The 19019-nt window shown below is 42.0% G+C and overlaps 1 protein-coding gene across 1 annotated transcript in view; it reads left to right on the top strand.

Annotated features, from left to right (window-relative positions):
* The window catches only part of opcml (opioid binding protein/cell adhesion molecule-like), a gene marked incomplete at both ends in the record, with an annotated part of 152358 nt that overhangs the window by 101165 nt on the left and 32174 nt on the right, over window positions 1-19019 (top strand). Inside the window, one exon of the mRNA XM_079235457.1 lies at window positions 9019-9144. Coding sequence (XP_079091583.1) covers window positions 9019-9144 — 126 coding nt within the window. The remainder of the gene's footprint in view (window positions 1-9018; window positions 9145-19019) is intronic.

Here is a 19019-nt window from a genome sequence, read left to right on the forward strand (position 1 = left end):
CTCTTTCCATTTCTAAAGCGCACATTCTCATTACATCGCTCCTCATTGAATGTGTAGGCTGACTGGGTCTGTTGTGAATATAAGCCATGGTGTGTGAGATTCACTCCTCATGTGAAATCAACCTGATATAACTTTTACTTGTCACTGGTGACAAGATACGATTGGTTTCTGCATGGCATTTTGAAGTCTAACATTAGATCTCAGATTGACAAACATACCAATTGGGAATATCCACATTTATTTTCATGCATCCTCACCGCCAAACACATTTTCCCCCGTTGTCCCAGACGTATAGCACCTTTTGTGCCTGTTAATCAGATTCATGTGGCATCAAAGCTTTTAGTTTGTCAAACAACAAGACAACACCAATACTTTTGTTCTCAGACATGTTTGATCACCTGACGTGCATCTAATCTGACTTTGACTTCCCACAACATATGTATCTCCTGATGGAGGCAGTCTTTTGTGATGCACAAGCAACCATGACAGTGCAGCCCACAATCAAACACACACATTCCTCGTTACTGTACCGCTATTTATCAAACTATAACCAGCTAGCAAGAGATCTGCTTAAACTCTTCTGACACTACTTGACAAGTATTAACTTAGGGTGACCAGACGTCCTCTTTTTCCCGGACATGTCCTCTTTTCGAGACCTAAAAAAAGCGTCCGGCAGGGATTCCAAAAACGTCCGGGATTTTGCCTCGTTGGATATTTGTGTTTCTCTGGGTCTTTCACAAACGAGTCATTACGCCCTTACAAGTCTTGGAAATGGTATCTCCCTCAAGCTCTGACTGTAGAGAGAACTGTCATTGGTCGCCAGATCTCAGTGTTGCCAGATGCACGATAATGATCCTCCAAACACGACCATTTTGAGCCTTTGGTACGATACTTCGCCATTTCCAATCTGGCAACACTGAGCACCTTGCCGCCTCCACTAGGTGCATCGTTTACAGCAGCACATGACATCTGCAGCCATGCCGAAACATAAATGTAAGTCCACGGCATGCTATACACTACCCGACCCCAATGTCGCATTATCCATCCATTCCATCCATCCATTATCAGCCGCTTATCCGGGGTCGGGTCGCGGTGGCAGCAGGTTCAGCAGGCCGACCCAGGCTTCCCTCTCACCCGCAACACTTTCCAGCTCATTCTGGGGGATCCCGAGGCGCTCCAAGGCCAGCCGGGAGATATAATCCCTCCAGCGTGTCCTCGGTCTTCCCCGGGGTCTCCTACCAGTTGGACGTGCCTGGAAAACCTCTAATGGGAGGCGTCCAGGAGGCATCCTGACTAAGGGACAAAATAGGGCGCACAAGAGTGCTTAACCACAGGCGTGTAGTTGTAGTTTGCACATGTGCAGTAGTGATGAGATAAGGGATAAGATGCAGGGATCAGGTAGTGAGTGGCCCGTGTTGGTGTTGTTCCTGCGTAGCGTGAATGAGCTGATAAATGATGATGTGATATCAGATCAGCATACTTGCTCATACTTGATCTGGTATTAAAGGCTGTGGACTATGTGAGAGTAAAACAGTGCTGTGCAGGGGGGTCGCCCTACTGTGAGTAACTTTGTGACTACAAAACTGTGTGCTGATGCTGAAGAATATAGTCTTCAAGTAAATATGTTAGCTTGTGAGGAGAATGCACAACAGAGTTGGTCTGGTCCACTGTCACTGACCGCAGGCCGCTTTGGAAAAGGTGTTACGCTCTGTGGGACTCTGAGAGAAGTCTCTTATCACTGTTTTTGAATTAGGATATTTATCTAGAAACTCTACAACTCTACATGAGCAGTAAAGGGTTAGTAACATCAAAATAGATGGGAATACAGAGAAAACGACTAGTCTGTCCAATGGTGCAATGGATCATGAAACTCAAGTTTCGGATCGAATTACGGGTCAGAGTCACCAATCGGATCTTAGATCAGATCAGCACAAAAGAGAAAAGGTATGAATACAGCTTTAAGAGATGACGTTTTTTAACCGTCGATACTAATTGTTGATCAATGATGATCCATATTGGCAGAAACAGATCTCTTTGTTGTTTGATTATAACAGCTGGACAATTTTTTTTCCCTTCCAAAAATTATTTCAATCTAAATATTATACTTTTCCTTTGGTATAGTGAGCTATAGACTTAATTATTATTTGTCTTCATAAAAACACGCAATTAAAATGATATAGAAATAAAATATTGTATTATGGATTTAAAAATATCTGAACCCATCATAAACATAAACACGAGCATGCTACTAACAGGTCTTCTTCAGTTAGATAATCTTCACAAATCTACTTTATGATTGTTGATGCTTAAATTCAATCGGCAAAAGTAAAAAGCTAACGAGCTCAACGAACCAACTACACTACGGTCACATGACTTCATGTCAACGCCACTGAGCTAAAGGAGGACTTTTTAAGACATGAAAACTTCTAAATCCACCAAACGGGTATTTACTGACTTATTTTAAATCAAAACAAAATGTTAAAATCTCTTAATTTTGCGTTAAACAGAGAGCTTATTTCAGACATCTAACCAAAAACACACTACAACCGGAAGTGCTGACTCATTCGTCATTCCTGCAGCACTAAACTATGTAACTGGAATGTGAAATCGATGGCCTTTTTATGGTCAGTTTAAAATCAGCTGGTTGTTGAAGAGAAAACATAGATCTCCACAATATATACTCGCAGCTTTAAAACGCATTAGCCATGAAACACTGGAAAACGGTGCGATAGCCCAGCCCTGCTACTAACCAGTCAGTTCATCAATAAAATGAACACATGGCTGAAAGTCTGGAGTTGTAAATACAAGGAATTAAAGAGCCAGCTATCTCCGCCAGCATGAGGTGCTTTACTCACGCGGATCACAAGGTAATATATTTACGCAGTGCATCGCGCTCCTCCATTTGGTTTCACTTCAGTGCCGCTGTCGTTCCTTTGGACCGGATCTTGAAGCACAAGATGCGACGGGTCCCATATGAAAAGCTGCCTTTGAACCGAGAACGCTTGGAAGTTTTGAAGGCAGGTGTCACCGTTTGTGCCTTCTCCCAGCCAGTGGGAGAACTAACCTAGTTTACTTTCACCTCCACAAAACAACCCCCCACCACCCGCTATGTGCTTTATCACACTTTTCCAAACGGGAGCATTTGGATTCCTTTCTTGTTTCCTTCTCTTGGAGGTGGCTGTGCCTCTGAATTAACTATAACCACTGACAAGAACACTGAATGTTACCGAGATATCTGTCACGGACGTCTGTTGTTTCCTGAGATGAGGCGGCACATTGGAGAACTCGCTTGACAGTGATTCCTTTGATGTTTGAGTTGCATAGTAATTAGTTATGAAAGAAGAGTTAGAATCTATTATAGATCTGGTGAATGTGGGCACAGGAGCAGAGGCTTTGATGATGGGAGGTGGCAAAGGTTCAGGCTCATCCTACAATCTTAAGAAAAGCTGCTTTTATTCCTTCAGCGTCACATGTATATTCATATCTGAAATCGCGTTTTATTTGAGATGTATTTTGACCACGATGATGCACGCTGCTCTGCTGAATACTGTTATTAATGTTGTTGTAAAATCACTTCTTTAATTTGAACGATGTGTGTAGGGAAATGTATTGCTTTGTGACTACACCACCGGGGTGACAGTGGGAACAGTGGGAACAATGGGAGCGTGATGAAAGAAGAGCAGTTAGCCAACTGAATATTGTAAGCTTCCAGAAAATCAACCAGGCCACTTTCCCACCGACAATTAAGAGATAAACTGATATGAAATAGCACCCATCATCCCAGAGCTATGTATTATGTGTATAATAGCACATGCTGTAAAATTAATACAGGGCTGCCATGGTGGTCTGGGTGGATACTCTATTCTGATTGGCTGCAGAGTGTCCATTATTTCCTCAGCAAGTAGTTTTCAGTGAAATTGTTCAGCGTTCTAAATGTATGCACTGGCTACATTAAATGATAATAATAATTTGAATATCGTATTCATAAAAATGAGGGCAGTATTTGCAATCTTATCGTCTTTGAATCCTGCTCGCGTAACGTTTTTTTATTTCTGGCTCGTAGCCGAACCAAAGGCTTCTGAGCTGAACTAGAAATATCTGGTTACTGGGTTGGTCTTGTCCTAATAACTGGAGCAGTGAACGACGTTTCCATTGCATGAGAACTTGTTGGGATAATAATGGTTCCAGGTATTAGAAAACCCTCAGGGTCACCAGGGAAACAGAGTCACGGCTGGTGAAAACCTTGAAATATGAAAATATAAATGATATAACATTTATTCTTTCATGCTTTTTCATGCTTTTTTCATGTTCTAGACTAGAGTGTACTTTTATTTCCTGTTTTTTAAGGGCAGGACCTGGTTTGAAGCGTTGATGTAACCTGAGGTTGAGTAACAGAGGATCGGGGGTTCGATCCCCGGCTCTGCTCGTCCATGTCCATGGGCGAGACACTTAACCCCAAATTTCTCCCGCAGCTGTGCCGACGGTGTGTGAATGTTAGATACTCCTGATAGGCAGGAGGAACCTTAGCCCCTCCCATCAGTGTATGAATGGGTGAATGATTACATGTAGTGTGAACGAGCTTTGAGTGGTTGGAAGAATTTGAGAATACATTGCAATACATGTATAATGCAACTGCTTTATCCCTAGGAATGAAGTACATTTACCCGCAAAATGACAGCTGGCATAAGAAAAAAGATACAAATATAAATATGATTTCAAAGACATACAATCGCATCAGTCAAGCTGGTGTTAAATAAACGCCCAGAGAAAGCGTCCTTTTCCTCTTTGGGAAGCCTCTTGATTCCATTTGTCTAATTAATTACTGGCAGCGACACCTTGGCGGTGCCAGTACATGAAGAGTGACGTGTCCCGGGGCCTCCGGGCCGCAGGTCACATCCACCAGGGGAGCTGTGTTTTTAATCACCTGGCCAGTGGCTTTGTGAAGCCGGAGGACCCTTCCCCCGCTCCGCACACAGACGCTGGTTCTCTCGTCTCCGCCGGAGGTCAGTGTGTCTGAGGAGGCGCCGCCTGCTGCGCCCATGCACAGCCTCTTAAAGGCGCCACGTGTAGCATTTTACCCTCGATGAATCATTACCACATTAGCTCTGTGGCGTTGGTCTAATTGCTGTAAACAGAAGACGGTTGCTGAAGCCTCTTCATTACATTTTGCCAGCAGGTTTGGCAGGAAATCTAATGGAGCTCTTCACAGCTACAGCCCCCGTTCATGGAACACATGAGGGGATGGTTTGACTTTGTACGTGCACAACACTACTCCTGTTATCGCGTTCAAAGCAGTTTGTAATTGGCATTCGTGGATCTTTTGGCTGTTATGGTCCTAAAAGATTGAGTTGATTTGTACCTGAATGCTGCCTCTCCAAAGTGATATACATATATATATATATATATAGTACATGAAGTCTGTGTGTATCTCGCCAGCTCTTTGCTCTTTTTGTCCGGGCCCAGACGGCTCTGATATCCACGATCTCAGTGGTGCAAACCATGTCTGATATACAACAGCATATGGGCATAATACTTATATGTGATACAACATTGCTGTTGGAATCCCCCGCTCAGTTCTACACAACAGCTGTTAGCCACTAACTTTACATTAGCAGCTTCAAGTCAACATACAGCCGCAGAATTCAGGTTCCAGTTGGTTGCATTGGATGCATTGTAGGAGCTTTAAAAACCCTTTTGTGGTTTGGTATATTTTTATATTTGGCACACAAACTGGTCTTCAGACCATGCTTTGTTCAGAGAACAATGATGTTCTTGTTCAACAACAACTATTAAGGACCGGGCCACAATTTGTTGAAAGAACAATATGAAGATAAATTGGCTTATGATAAGTGAGGATGGCAGATTAAGACATCTCTTTAGTCTAGGTGCTGCAGTTATCAGGAACAAGTTGAAAAGCCATTTTCAACATACTGATTTGACTTTGTTGATCGTGGATGACACAAAAAAAGAAAATGACAAAGTTAAAATAGACTTGGACAAGAAACATATTCCCTTTTTGGATGGTTCTCTCAGCATTTTATTTTTGTATCTGCAAAACACTTAATTTCCTATTTTTCTTTTGCATAATGATCAAGAGCGCTGGCCATGATTGTCTTTACTCTGCATATCCGTATTGAGTCATCCTTTATACTGGTCCAGACTCATCTGATTGTATTATAAATGCTGGACAGATGCTACGCCGTACGCCATGAGAAACATTTTCAGGTTAACGATACAGGTAAACACCTCTGTGCCCATTAACTGGGATGCAGCGTATTTTGTTTCCACACCTGCACTTTGCCAAAGTGAGGAACTTTTGCCAACTTTCACCATTTTTGCCTTAAAAGTAGCAGTGCCCTTTTGTGTCTTCTTCCTGGAAACGTCCTTTAGATTGTTCATGTAGAAAAAGGTGAGAAAACAAAGCCGAACCTGGAACGTTTAGAGCCCGCTGCCTTCCTGGGGCCAGCAATGATCATGTTTATCCTCAAGTCAAGCAAAGATAACCACATTTCTTTTTTAATTAAAATATTCACCTTAATAAAATAAATACGAAAAATGCATTTTTTCGTGCTCTTCTAAAATATAGCATTATAACATTATTAAAAACTCTCCCAAAAATGTTCTGAGTCTTTTTGTGTCCGGTGGGCGACCCTTTATGTGCTCACTAGGGAAGTTATGTCGGGGCCGACAAGTTAGGCAAAGCCTGTCAGTGTTTACTTCAATGAGAGGATGTAGCGAAACATATTCAAATTTGAAAATGTATAAAAGGAAATGAGGGGGAGCCAGTTTGAATGGGCCTGATGGAGCTGATAAAATGAATAATGGCATAATATCCAGGCGCTATGCAGCCATAGCTATAGGCTTATGTTCACATTGTAAAGCCAGACCTCATTGTATCATATTGTAAGGACTAATTACCAGACAGAGCCAGTGTTATACTTGATTATTTTCTCCAATTTATAATTCAATATCAATGTTATATTCACTTCTCTGAAGATTTTATAGAACATACTGTATTCAATAAAATGTTGGTCTACTTATTCTAAGACTGACAGATGGAGCAAACTGGTTCAATAAATAAATAATAAATAAAACACCAGTGGCTGGCCACATGACTTAAGGACTGCACTGATCTATACTAACTCTTTTAGGACTGGACTAAAAAAACTTTTTATTCAGAAAGGCATTTTTTACCTTGTGTTGATTCTGTTTTTTTTTTTAAATTAGGGGTTGCTTTAACTGTGTTTTAACTATGTTTTTATTTGTTTTACTGTATATTGGTTCTGTGGCACTCTGAGTTTCTTTTGAAAGAAAAGTGTGTTTAATTATTATTATTATGAATAATTATTGAATGTAGTCTCCATCACAGAGTACGTCTCTCTCAGTGTACATGATGTGTTCAGTAGGAGAGGAGAGCACACACGTGTGTTATGTGTATTGAGCGGCCATACACCGGACACTTTTATTTTTATGTGAGTGGGCCAGCACAAATTAATTCTTGCCTCCTGAAAAATATGAGAAGAATTAAATGTATTCCTTCAACTATATTCAGAACAAAATAAATCTAAGGAGCAGCCTCATGGATTTGGGATGTTGCCTCGGCCACACAGATGTTAGGACAATATTTCCTTTTATTATTTTTCCGTATTCTTTATTTTGACTTTACCCACATTTGAAAATAAACCAGGCTCCAAATCAAAGGTTTTGCTCAAACCCCAAACCAGTGTACAGTTCGGTGTTCTCACACTGTGTACAGTATATGTGTGTGTGTGTTATGAGTATAGAGACATTCATTGTGTTTATTGGACAGATTCATTTGTGGGGATGAAGGGTGAATATAGCCAGCCAGCATTAAAGGCATTACACTAATATTAATGGCTGGACTGTTGCTTGTAATTGTCCTTCTCATAAATCGCCATCAGTCCTGGTTGTGTAATCCAGTTTTGTGAATGGTTGCATCTTTAATATGTAAATGTCGGAAGAGAAATGGAGCATCAGTTACAAGTAATTACCCAAAGGAGGGACTGCACAGCTCATTTCTTTCTTCTAAAAGTGAAACATAGCTATGACGCTGCTGTGGCTAATACTAAACGTGGTGTGTAAGAATAGTGTGTGGAACCGGCCTTCACGTGTTTAACTCTAAATCATACATGGGCTATTGAGTTATGTGACATTGGTTTTTAAATATGTGAACAGTACATTATTAGCTGGCGTTTGTTTGGTGAACCAACTGAGCAATGCATGCCAATACAAGTCAAAGTCAATGGGACACATAGTAGCGACGTGAAGTCATGTGATCGTGGTTGTAGTTTGCTTATAGCCTAACGTGAGCTTTTTGGTGAATTATTTTTTTATGCAATAATCCCAAAACCGATGTAACAACCTCATTGGCTTTTTGTGGAGGGAACCGGTGTGATGCTAACTCCCTGTTGGACTACATACATATGTCATGCCTGCAGCTCTCTATGTGCTAAACACAGTTATTTATATTAATCCATACATATTATTGCTGTGCCCATGTCTGAGCCACAAGGATCAATCATGTTCAAGCGTCACTCTCCTAAACTACACAAGAGGATTCATGCATTTCCCTCAGCCTGTCTGGTCCGTTGCACTAATGATCTGAGAGTTCAAGTTGAATTACAAGTGAAGAAGGATAACTCCAATCTCACAGGGTACACTTAACCAAGAACCCGGACCCCAACACACTGAGGCTCACTCGCATCACGCCGGTCAGTCAGAGAGATGGAATTCGGTCTCGCTCCGAATCCGTCTGACGCCCGTCTAATGAGCAGCGTGGCAGAGATACGCGACGGAGAAAATCAATCACGTACGACACCGCGGCGAGCCAGAGAATTGTCAGATTTGTCAGCTAATTTCATGCTAATTGAGTCCCCCAACCCCGGAGGTTATTTTTAACCTCATCGCCGCTCCGATCACGTGGAGCGGCGAGGCTCTTTGCTCACGTGCCGTTAATTAAGCTAAAGGCATCAATCATGATTTTCTTTCTCCCCTCAGTCCCCGCCAGGATCACCAACATATCGAAGGACGTCACGGTGAACGAGGGCAGCAACGTCAATCTCATGTGCCTGGCGGTCGGGCGACCTGAGGCCAACATCCTATGGAAGCATCGTTCCCCAAGAGGTAAACCACGAGGTTATTTCTCTATATTGGATTTTTCTTGCTCTTGACGCAGTGTTTTATGCAAATGTGCAGAATGGAGAAGGTGTTGATTATGCAGGTAGAAGAGGAATGGTTACAGGATTACTGAGCACAGGAAACACTGTCTTTGGTTACTATTGGGTGCTAGAAATATGAGTGCAGCTGTAATTGGAAGATACAGAACCAATGCTAGGATGAGTCTTTAGCGATCCTAATATGTTATTTTTTTCTGCATCATTATGCCATCTATCTATACAGTCCATACCTCGACGTGGTTACCCCTGTAAGGCACATTTTCTTTTCATAAATCATTTCTTTTCACACTGTCAGAGGTAATTCAGACATTTCATGAAAACAAATAGCAAATCTGCAACAGCATTACCTGGGTGTTAAGGTGACTGAGCCGGCCTCCTACGCAGGCGGCCTGATGTCGGTGTTCCCACACATTACACACATCAAACACTTGCCGCACATGAATACTCGCCTACGTGCAGAGCAGCCGTTTACCTACAGCGGGATATGAATCTGTAGCTTTCGTGTTAACATAGCCACGAGAGGATTTATGATGAATAATTCCCGGCTTTAATCTATTGTGCGAGGCCTTGTTTTCTTTTCAACTTGGTGGATTGCAGGGGTTGAAACTGCTCAACCTGTGGCCTGACAGGACCCGGTTTCAATCGACCATGATTTGGCTGGAGGCCACAGCTGCTCGGGTCTGCTCTGTGGCGCTGGCAACCTCGCAGCCTGAAGGAGAGCCAAGCTGCTCAGTGTGTGAGCGCACGCATGTGTGTGTTCTGTGTTCTAATTGTGTCGGCGCGGCGCTTCCTACCGAGCATTCGGCGGTGTGAGTCATGCGCCGCTTCTCTATAGGATCAGATGCTCAGCCTCCGACATGACATGAATGCTCACAGCCCAGATGTTCCTCTCCTCCACCCTGTAATCTAGATCGGCCTCGCACAGCCCAGCGGCACTCCACCTCCTCAGCCGTCCACAGCCTTTATTGGTTCCCCAATATTTACTCTGAATATCATGATTGCTCCCCAACATCCCGTTTGTTTGAAGTGGGGATTGTAATCACATTGAAGAGGAAAGGGACAACGTTAATGACTCACCAGCCAGATGGTCCCATTTACACTGACTTCATACTTCGTAGCATCCCTCCGAGGTCTCAGTTCAAGTTGTGTTTTCCATATACATAGAATTTGACACCAGTTTAGCACTTAAAAGCTTATATTACCCCGTAAAATATTGTCATATTTCTCTCCAATGCAAGCTGCTGCGAGCAATCAAGGTGCTCCAATAAAGGCTGCAAGCTACTTAACGTAATGCCATTTTAATGCTGGAACCCTACAAGCTCAGATTTGGTTCACAAAGTAAGGAAGAGGAAGTGGAACAATAGACACGGCTAGTGTTTTATTGTATTTTTACAAGATGAGAATCATCGGAGATGTGTCAATAGGTTGTCATGCGGTTTGAAATTGCCCCAGTAGCAGAAAGAAAAGAAGTCCTCCTCACTACCCTGAGCTCATGAAGCAACAGAATCACCAATCATCAAGTAATACGCATCATCCCAGGAACCCGGTATGATGCCTTTATGTTTGTGTATAAGTGTTATTGTCAGCAGGGAAGATAATGGGTTATCTTGTGACATTTGTCGGAGTTGCACAAATGAAAAGAGCAACTTTGCGGAGATGTTTGGGCAGCTGAAGAAATTCTCTTTTCTTGCAGAGTGGCATTTTCCTGACTGGCTCCTCACCGTTTGCTTTTCATGTTTGCCACTAGCGATAATGGACTGTTGCCTCAGAGGATAGTGTTTGTGTCTGTCAGTAGTACAGCACAAAGGAGAGCCGTCTTCTCCCCGAGTTAAACGGCCTTTATAGGAAGTCTCAAATCTGCAATATAACTGCCTTCACGGAACATGTTCACACCGGCACGGTGTCGGGAGCACGAGCAAATGCACTGTGGCAGCTGATGATGCAGACACACCTCACCTTTCGCCGTGAGAATGACAAGCGACGAGAGAGAATTGGCAAACATGGAAGAAATATGGAAATCCTGAAACAATTGCACAGCCTAATTTGAGCCTGGAGTTTGCTAACACAACCTAAACGTAGTTATTGTCAGATTCCCTGTCACCGTTTAATAGGATTCTTGTGTGCAGACACTGTTTAATGAAGGCCTCTGAAGCCTCTACAGTACAAATGCTAATAAATCCCCCAATACAGATAGGAGCTCTGCGGTCCTTTACTTAATGTCAGTTTAAGTCTCACCTTTATGTTGTGCACTGAGAGACTCAGTGGGTATATATATATATACATTATTCAGCAGTGTCCACTGAATCTCTGGCCGCTGGCCACCAGAAGGATTAGAAGATGTATGGTTGGGGGAAAACAGTTTATTCTGGGGACAATGCGATATGGATCCCTTCGACCCATTAAGACTCATTAAAGTGGATAGCTTGTGAATGTACACTCTCAGATGTCACGCTGTGCCTCTCCCTCTCAACCGACTTTGACACATGGCTGTAATGTGCGCCGTCTTTTAGAGCTGCTGTGACTGAGTGCTATTGCTATGTGCAATGTTCCAGTGCAAAGTGGCCTAGAAACAGAAAGAACCAACACCGATGTGATAACCATGATCTCCGCGTTAATGGGATGCATGTTCTTCTTTCAATCATGCATCTCAGACATCATGTCTGTGCGTAGCACAATAGCGTAATAATCAAAATAATGATAGCATAATGTTGCCAGAATGATGTTGAAATAACATGATCGCGCCATCATCAGGTCAACATTTCTATTGTATCTTCACGACGACCAACATCCTGCAAAACTATTGAGATTCCCATAAGCCTGAGCTAAACTAAGATGGTTAACATGGTAAACCTGATAGGCATAAACATGTTAGCATGTTAGCCTTCAACACACTATGCAAGGATGGGATGCTGTGATAATCACATCAAGACATATTTCATTTGTTAAACCTCATCCTACCTACTCTCTTAACATACAAGGACTGAAGAAGACACTACTGTAAGACGACCATATAACTAAATGTAAAAAACAATATCTCAAACCATTATTAGATTTATAATTAATGTAATCTGTGAGGGAAAAAGCAAGCGATTACTATTATTTTTAGGAAAGTTACAGTTAATCTACATATGATGTCAAATTAAAATATACAGAGCACATGGGGCAACCTGTATCTGCTGTTTCCTTCAGAATGACCGACGTTGTTTGATAGTGTGCTGTAACTTTTAATTAGGACCAATGGTAAATGTTTCATCTATCTGTTCTTATCCATCTATTTACACTTTAAAGTGGGTGCTTTTGGCAAGTGGGTGCTTTTGGCTGGTACCCCAATACATCGGCATTTGGAATGATCATCTAAAAAGCACTAATTACAACAATGATATGAAGTCATCAAGACCAAATTGAAGCCATGAAAATGGAATGACAAAATAAAGAAGAAAAAATATGACTATAACGTTGGGGTCTGCAGGGACCTGTGTTGGCAGGATGAGGGTTTGAATATGTTTTTTTCCTACAGAACTGGCTTCACTTCTATTTTTTCACAAATAAAATTGTCTTTGCAGTTTGGAGTCTTGACAAGTAAATTGTGAGATCTGAAGGCTAATCGTTTGAAAAATTGTCAGTGTCGCGTGATTGACAGAACCACAGCAGCGCAGACAGATGTTGTCAGCGACTTGTCATTACTTTCCTGATGAGTGTCATTCACAGTGTTTTACAGCGGACATGAACGGCATGCTATTCGCCAGCGATGCCTGCTGGTGATGCAGTTATCACTTGGACAAGAAAATGCATACGTGCAGGTGCTTCTCACTGGAAAATACAGAAGAAATGATCCTTAGAAAAACAACATTTCATGATTTCACAACGTGCCGCCCACACCGGAGAATGAAATAGCCTCACATGTATTGTGTCATTTTAGATGGGGAATAGAAGACGCTCGCCCGTTTGATTGCAAGTTCCAATATTCATCAAAATTGGTGGAGTAGTGATTTCTAGTCTGTTTCAAAGAGACAGCTTCAATATCCCAACATCAATCCACAAATACAAGCCACTAATCTAGGATTTGAGCTGGCAGTAACTTCTTTTATAGAAGAAAATCGGCTCATCTCTCTGCATGGTTTACCTACAAAAGTATTCACCACAACGACAGGCCCCGTTACATAGAAATAAAGAGCTGGATGAAATAACAGGCACATTGAAATAATGAAAGTCTCTGGCGGACTTACTCCCCATTGCTGACACACGTACATGCACAAAACATGTGAAGAACAAGTGCTTCCTGATTCACACTTTCTGGGAATAACGATAAGGATTTCAAATGTTGAAGAGAGGGATGGTCTTCGGGAGGGAAAGGTGGTTGAGGAAGGGATAAGAGTTGTGGGATGAAGGGATGGGGTCATGGATTGAAGAGATGTAGGGTAAGGGGATGAAACGGCGTCGACTTCAGAGTTGTCTGAGGATGGATGCCGAGAGCCGCGGGGAGAATGGATGGCTGAACACGAGCAGTGCAACAGATCATAAAACTAAATATCGGATTGTATCGCGGATCAGAGTCACGGATCGGATCACAGATCAGATCAGCACAAAAAGAAAAAAGGGAGCAAAAATAACTTTTAGAGATGCCTGATCAACTAATTGTCGATCATTGATGATCCATATCGGCAGATACGGATCCCTTTGTTGTTTGATTACCGTGGCTGGTCTACAGGCTCCATCCGTCCCAAAGATCATTTCAACCGTGTTGAAATGCTTTATTATAGTTATCTATAGTGTTTTTTTCTTCATAAACACACAATTTAAATGTTTAGGAAATCAAATATTGTATTTTTATTGATTAAAACAGTTCTGCTTTGTGCGGAGGAAATTAGATATGTTTGGGCGTGATCCTTGGTTATAGACCTGATTTATTAAACTTATTTAATTGCCTGTTTTATACTGACATTGGCTGCCTGCTGATTATACACTCACTACTCTTATCCGACCCCCAGTCAGTAGGGGCCAGTAGGGGCCACTAGTAACACAGCTGGGTGCATCTCCGAACGCCAACCATGACTCGATGTCCAGAGGGTTTTGGAAGAAGTACTGGAACCACCAGTACACACTCTGCTCTGCAGCTCAATGGTATTGTTTTCGACTGTATGTTAGGCTAACCGCTAACAGCTAATATATGAAAGAACCACCAGTACACACTCTGCTCTGCAGCTCAATGGCATTGTTTTGGACTGTATGTTAGGCTAACCGCTAACAGCTAATATATGAAAGAACCACCAGTACACACTCTGCTCTGCAGCTCAATGGTATTGTTTTGGACTGTATGTTAGGCTAACCGCTAACAGCTAATATATGAAAGAACCACCAGTACACACTCTGCTCTGCAGCTCAATGGTATTGTTTTCGACTGTATGTTAGGCTAACCGCTAACAGCTAATATATGAAAGAACCACCAGTACACACTCTGCTCTGCAGCTCAATGGTATTGTTTTGGACTGTATGTTAGGCTAACCGCTAACAGCTAATATATGAAAGAACCACCAGTACACACTCTGCTCTGCAGCTCAATGGTATTGTTTTGGACTGTATGTTAGGCTAACCGCTAACAGCTAATATATGAAAGAACCACCAGTACACACTCTGCTCTGCAGCTCAATGGTATTGTTTTGGACTGTATGTTAGGCTAACCGCTAACAGCTAATATATGAAAGAACGACCAGTACACACTCTGCTCTGCAGCTCAATGGTATTGTTTTGGACTGTATGTTAGGCTAACCGCTAACAGCTAATATATGAAAGAACCACCAGTACACACTCTGCTCTGCAGCTCAATGGTATTGTTTTGGACTGTATGTTAGGCTAACCGCTAACAGCTAATATACCAAAGAGCCACCAGTACACACTCTGCTCTACAGCTCAATGGTATTGTTTTGGACTGTATGTTAGGCTAACCGCTAACAGCTAATATACGAAATAACTACCAGTACACACTCCGCTGCATACCCCTAGGCCGTTCACTCTTAATGTTTTGAATGGCATGTTGGCGAGCAGACAGCTTGATGGGTTTCATTTATTTTGCCATGGTTGTATGAAGTGTATTGTATAACAACGTTTAGCCGTTTGCCTGCTTACATCCCCATTTATTTTTCAGTTTGAATGAAGTGTGGTTTACAATGCCTGACAGCCCGTCCGTGTCTAGATGGAGGACGGGTTAATCGTAGGTTGTATTCATTTAATGACACACATTCATCCGTGGTTGGTACAGACACACCTGGCAGAGATCTGTCCTCTACTGAGTGCATTTTTTTTTCTCGTAATCAAACATATTTTACAGTAATACCATCATTTAAACTTCTTCTCAGTTCCCCTGCTAGTTACAGCTGATTAGCTTGTGAGGCTAACCGATGACACGCAGGATGATATGCCTTTGCGTTTCCATGACCGGAGTCAGCTCATGAAAGTAGACCCAATTCCCCCAAAGATGTTGTGTCTCTGTACCTGTATCCACACATGCTGAGCAGATGCAGGTGGTCTGCAGCAAATATCCAAATGAAGAATAACATGATATGGTCTGCAGGGATTTCCAGTGAGTTTCTTTCTGACATCTGAGCTCTTCTTTGCAACCATTCCAATGCCTCTCTAGCTCGGCAACTCCCAACCTTCATGTGCATCAACTTTAACCTCTTCTGCAGACCTCCTCATGCTATTACGCCTTACTCATTCTAGCAGTCAGAAATGAACATACTTGTGGAGCGCCTTATGGCAGCATGGTCTCCTAGGGATTAGGTTAACATACAACAAAGCTGCATTGTCAAGTGTAGACTGAGGGTAATGTATTTTCTCTCGGATTGCGTGGGTTTTTCACATATTATATATTTTGGAGGAGGTTGGGGTGGATAATTGTGTTAAACAACCACAGTGCAGCCAGGGGACTGCTGTTAGTGTAAGAAGCCAGAAGTCAGCATTGACTTATTTTAATTAACGTCTGTAACTTGAATAACTTCTGTTGAGCCAAACCGTGATGATGTACTAAACATAAGCAAGTGTCGATGTCTTTTTGTAAAACTACGACCATTATCAGGGAGAACATTTTTTCCTCCAAACGTTGCAGAGAAGTTGTACTCAAGGGTAATTTAGTAGGAGACAGGTTGGCCCACAGACGTCCACAGAGAAGAACTTTCAAGGACATTCAAGCAGTGGAGGATTCCTCCGCTCGGTCCACTCTGTCCGCAATGATAACACTGCAACGGCTCAGTTTACGTGCTGACATCAACAGTGGAGGCTGGGTGGAAAACAAGCCACATTTCAACTGTTTTTGCTCAATTGGATGCAGCAATCCACAGATTCATCCAAGCACATTGACAGTCCCGAGACAGGGAGCCTGAGGCCCGTCAATCGAAGGCAGAGAACAGTCCAGCAGCAGCATGAGAACCGACACGCAGGGAAAAGGTTACCGTTCAAGGATAAACCTTCTTGGCTCCTTTCTATTTGTTGTCACGTGTCTTGTTCTCAAAATGCTCGAACTGAACATATTAGCAAAATGTTCTTATTCTTGATGCAGACAATGTTTCGGAAATTGTTTTTCTTTCTTCCTCCAGAGATGGCTGTTTTTTTTTTACGATTGTTTTATTGTATATATTAGTTTAAGATCTTAAGCTTAAACTAAGCCTCATTCATGTTATGTAATTACATAATGCATCCTTAATCTGAGCAAAGGCTGGCTGCCATATTCAAATTAAGTCAGACCCTCAACTCCTCACCCATCGTCTTCTATCCAAATGTGAAGTGTGATTATGTTTTTTGGTTGCCCTCATTGTACATACACAGAACAAGAATTACAGCAAGGGAAACAAAGATGAACAAAGGGAAACACTATTATATACAGATCACTAGGTAAAATGTAAAATGATATATACTGTATATATATATATATATATATGACACTTATATGTGCATGTTAGAATGAATTGTGAATATTCAAATGATAAAGTAGTTTATATATATACATAGTGTAGTACCACTGATGTTTACTGTTCATCAGAGTGAAACTATTCTGGTGTCTAGTACTCTGGCATACAGTGTTCTGGAAGTGACAGGCTGTGACGGGTCTGGAGTGATCAGTGAATCTGGAGGTCTATACATTCTGAATGCAGGGTAAGCTGGCATCAATGGTGGTCTCTGCAGCCCTGACTGTCTATTGTAGTGTGTTCCTGTCATGTTTGATTGCCGATCCAAACCACACCGTGATGTTGTGCACAGAGCAGAGTGGATGATTAGCAGCTCCTTTGGCAGAACTGACACAAGAAGTACATCCTCTGCTCGGCCTTTTTGACGATTGTGTCAATGTTGGATGTCCACTTTAGGTCCTGGGAGATGATGGATCTCAGAAGTGTGAGGGCTTCTACAGACGGAGTGTTGTTCAGGATGGTGATGGGGGGCAGTATATGGACGGCTCCTCCATTGACATCCTTGGTGGAAGTCTTGTTTTTCATCTTTTCAGCTTAGCACCTCTTTGCAACACTGATCTCTTGTCTGTCTCCACTTTCGAAGGCCTCCGCCATGTCCTGACGAAGCTGCCTGAGCTTTGCTGTAAATAAGGACGTTTTGTTTTTGGACGTGCAAAAAGTTTAAGTCAGCTCACAAAAATTGCAGCTGCACAGATCTGTAGCGTCAGCCTCAAAAACCCTCCACAGTGCAGTCACAGCAGGCCTGTAACCACAGCTTTGCCTCATTGGTCCATGTTCCCAGTCTTGACCACAGACTCAGAAGATTTTAGTTTCAGCAGATAGTGATCAGACAGTCTCAAAGCTGCATGGGGGACAGAGCGACAGGCGTCCAACCTTTTTAGCACGGCAAGGCAAAGCAGCGCCGCTGTGCCTGTTTTCGGACAATTTTTATTTTATTTTGTTTGAACGTTTCCTTAATTATCTCCAGAACCACATCGTTGTTTAACTTCATTTAAAGTTCTACAGTTCCACAACCCTTGTGAGAAGATACATATGGTGTAAAACATAATTAAAGTAACTGTTAAGTTTAAGTATTTACCTAAACTCCGCCGACTATACTGCTGCTCCGTCAGCTTGCCGCGGCGGCCGTAAGGTTTCACTAAATCCATGATAAATACCCTTTACAAAGTCAAATTTTCCGAACATCTCAGTAATCAGGCTTGTGGGAGTCTAACAAAGTAATCAAAATCCTTACGAACTCAATATTAGTACCTGTAAAATCACAAATCGGCTGGAGGTTTCTTTTTCTTCTTCTCTGTCTCACAAATCCGCTTCCTGTGACTTACGTGTACCCCCCACATTTCTAGAAACACCTCACACAGCAAGGGGGAAGGCTTATGCAAATTTTAATACCCAGCAGCCTCTGGTGAGACAATGTATTTTTTAACCGAACGACACGTTTCTTTTTACTAAAACACCTTCCCAATATATCAAAGCTTCGTTTTAAAGTGTTTCTTGTTGCATATTCTGATTATTTAGGTCCTAAGCTTTCCAAAAAGGTGTCCTATTAGTATTTTGGATGTTGGTAAGGGCCTGAACCATGGAGTTTGTAAATGTTCGGCTACTTTTTGGCGGGGAAATCTAGCATAGATCATGCTGGACGTTAATAGTTATGATCAAAATATGTTAAAAAAGTGTTTTTTTTTGAAAATATACATTTTATTCACAAATAAATTCTTAAAAAAATTATATAAAATAATACAAGTAATATAACTCATTTGGGGTTCATACGACTACTTGAATAAAATAAAGACGTAAAAAAAGAACCATATACGAGCCTCAGGTTTCAAGAGGTTAAAATGATGTAGCAATGGTCCCATTAGTC

The sequence above is a fragment of the Taurulus bubalis genome (assembly GCF_910589615.1).
Source record: "Taurulus bubalis genome assembly, chromosome: 2".
Lineage (NCBI taxonomy): Eukaryota > Metazoa > Chordata > Actinopteri > Perciformes > Cottidae > Taurulus > Taurulus bubalis.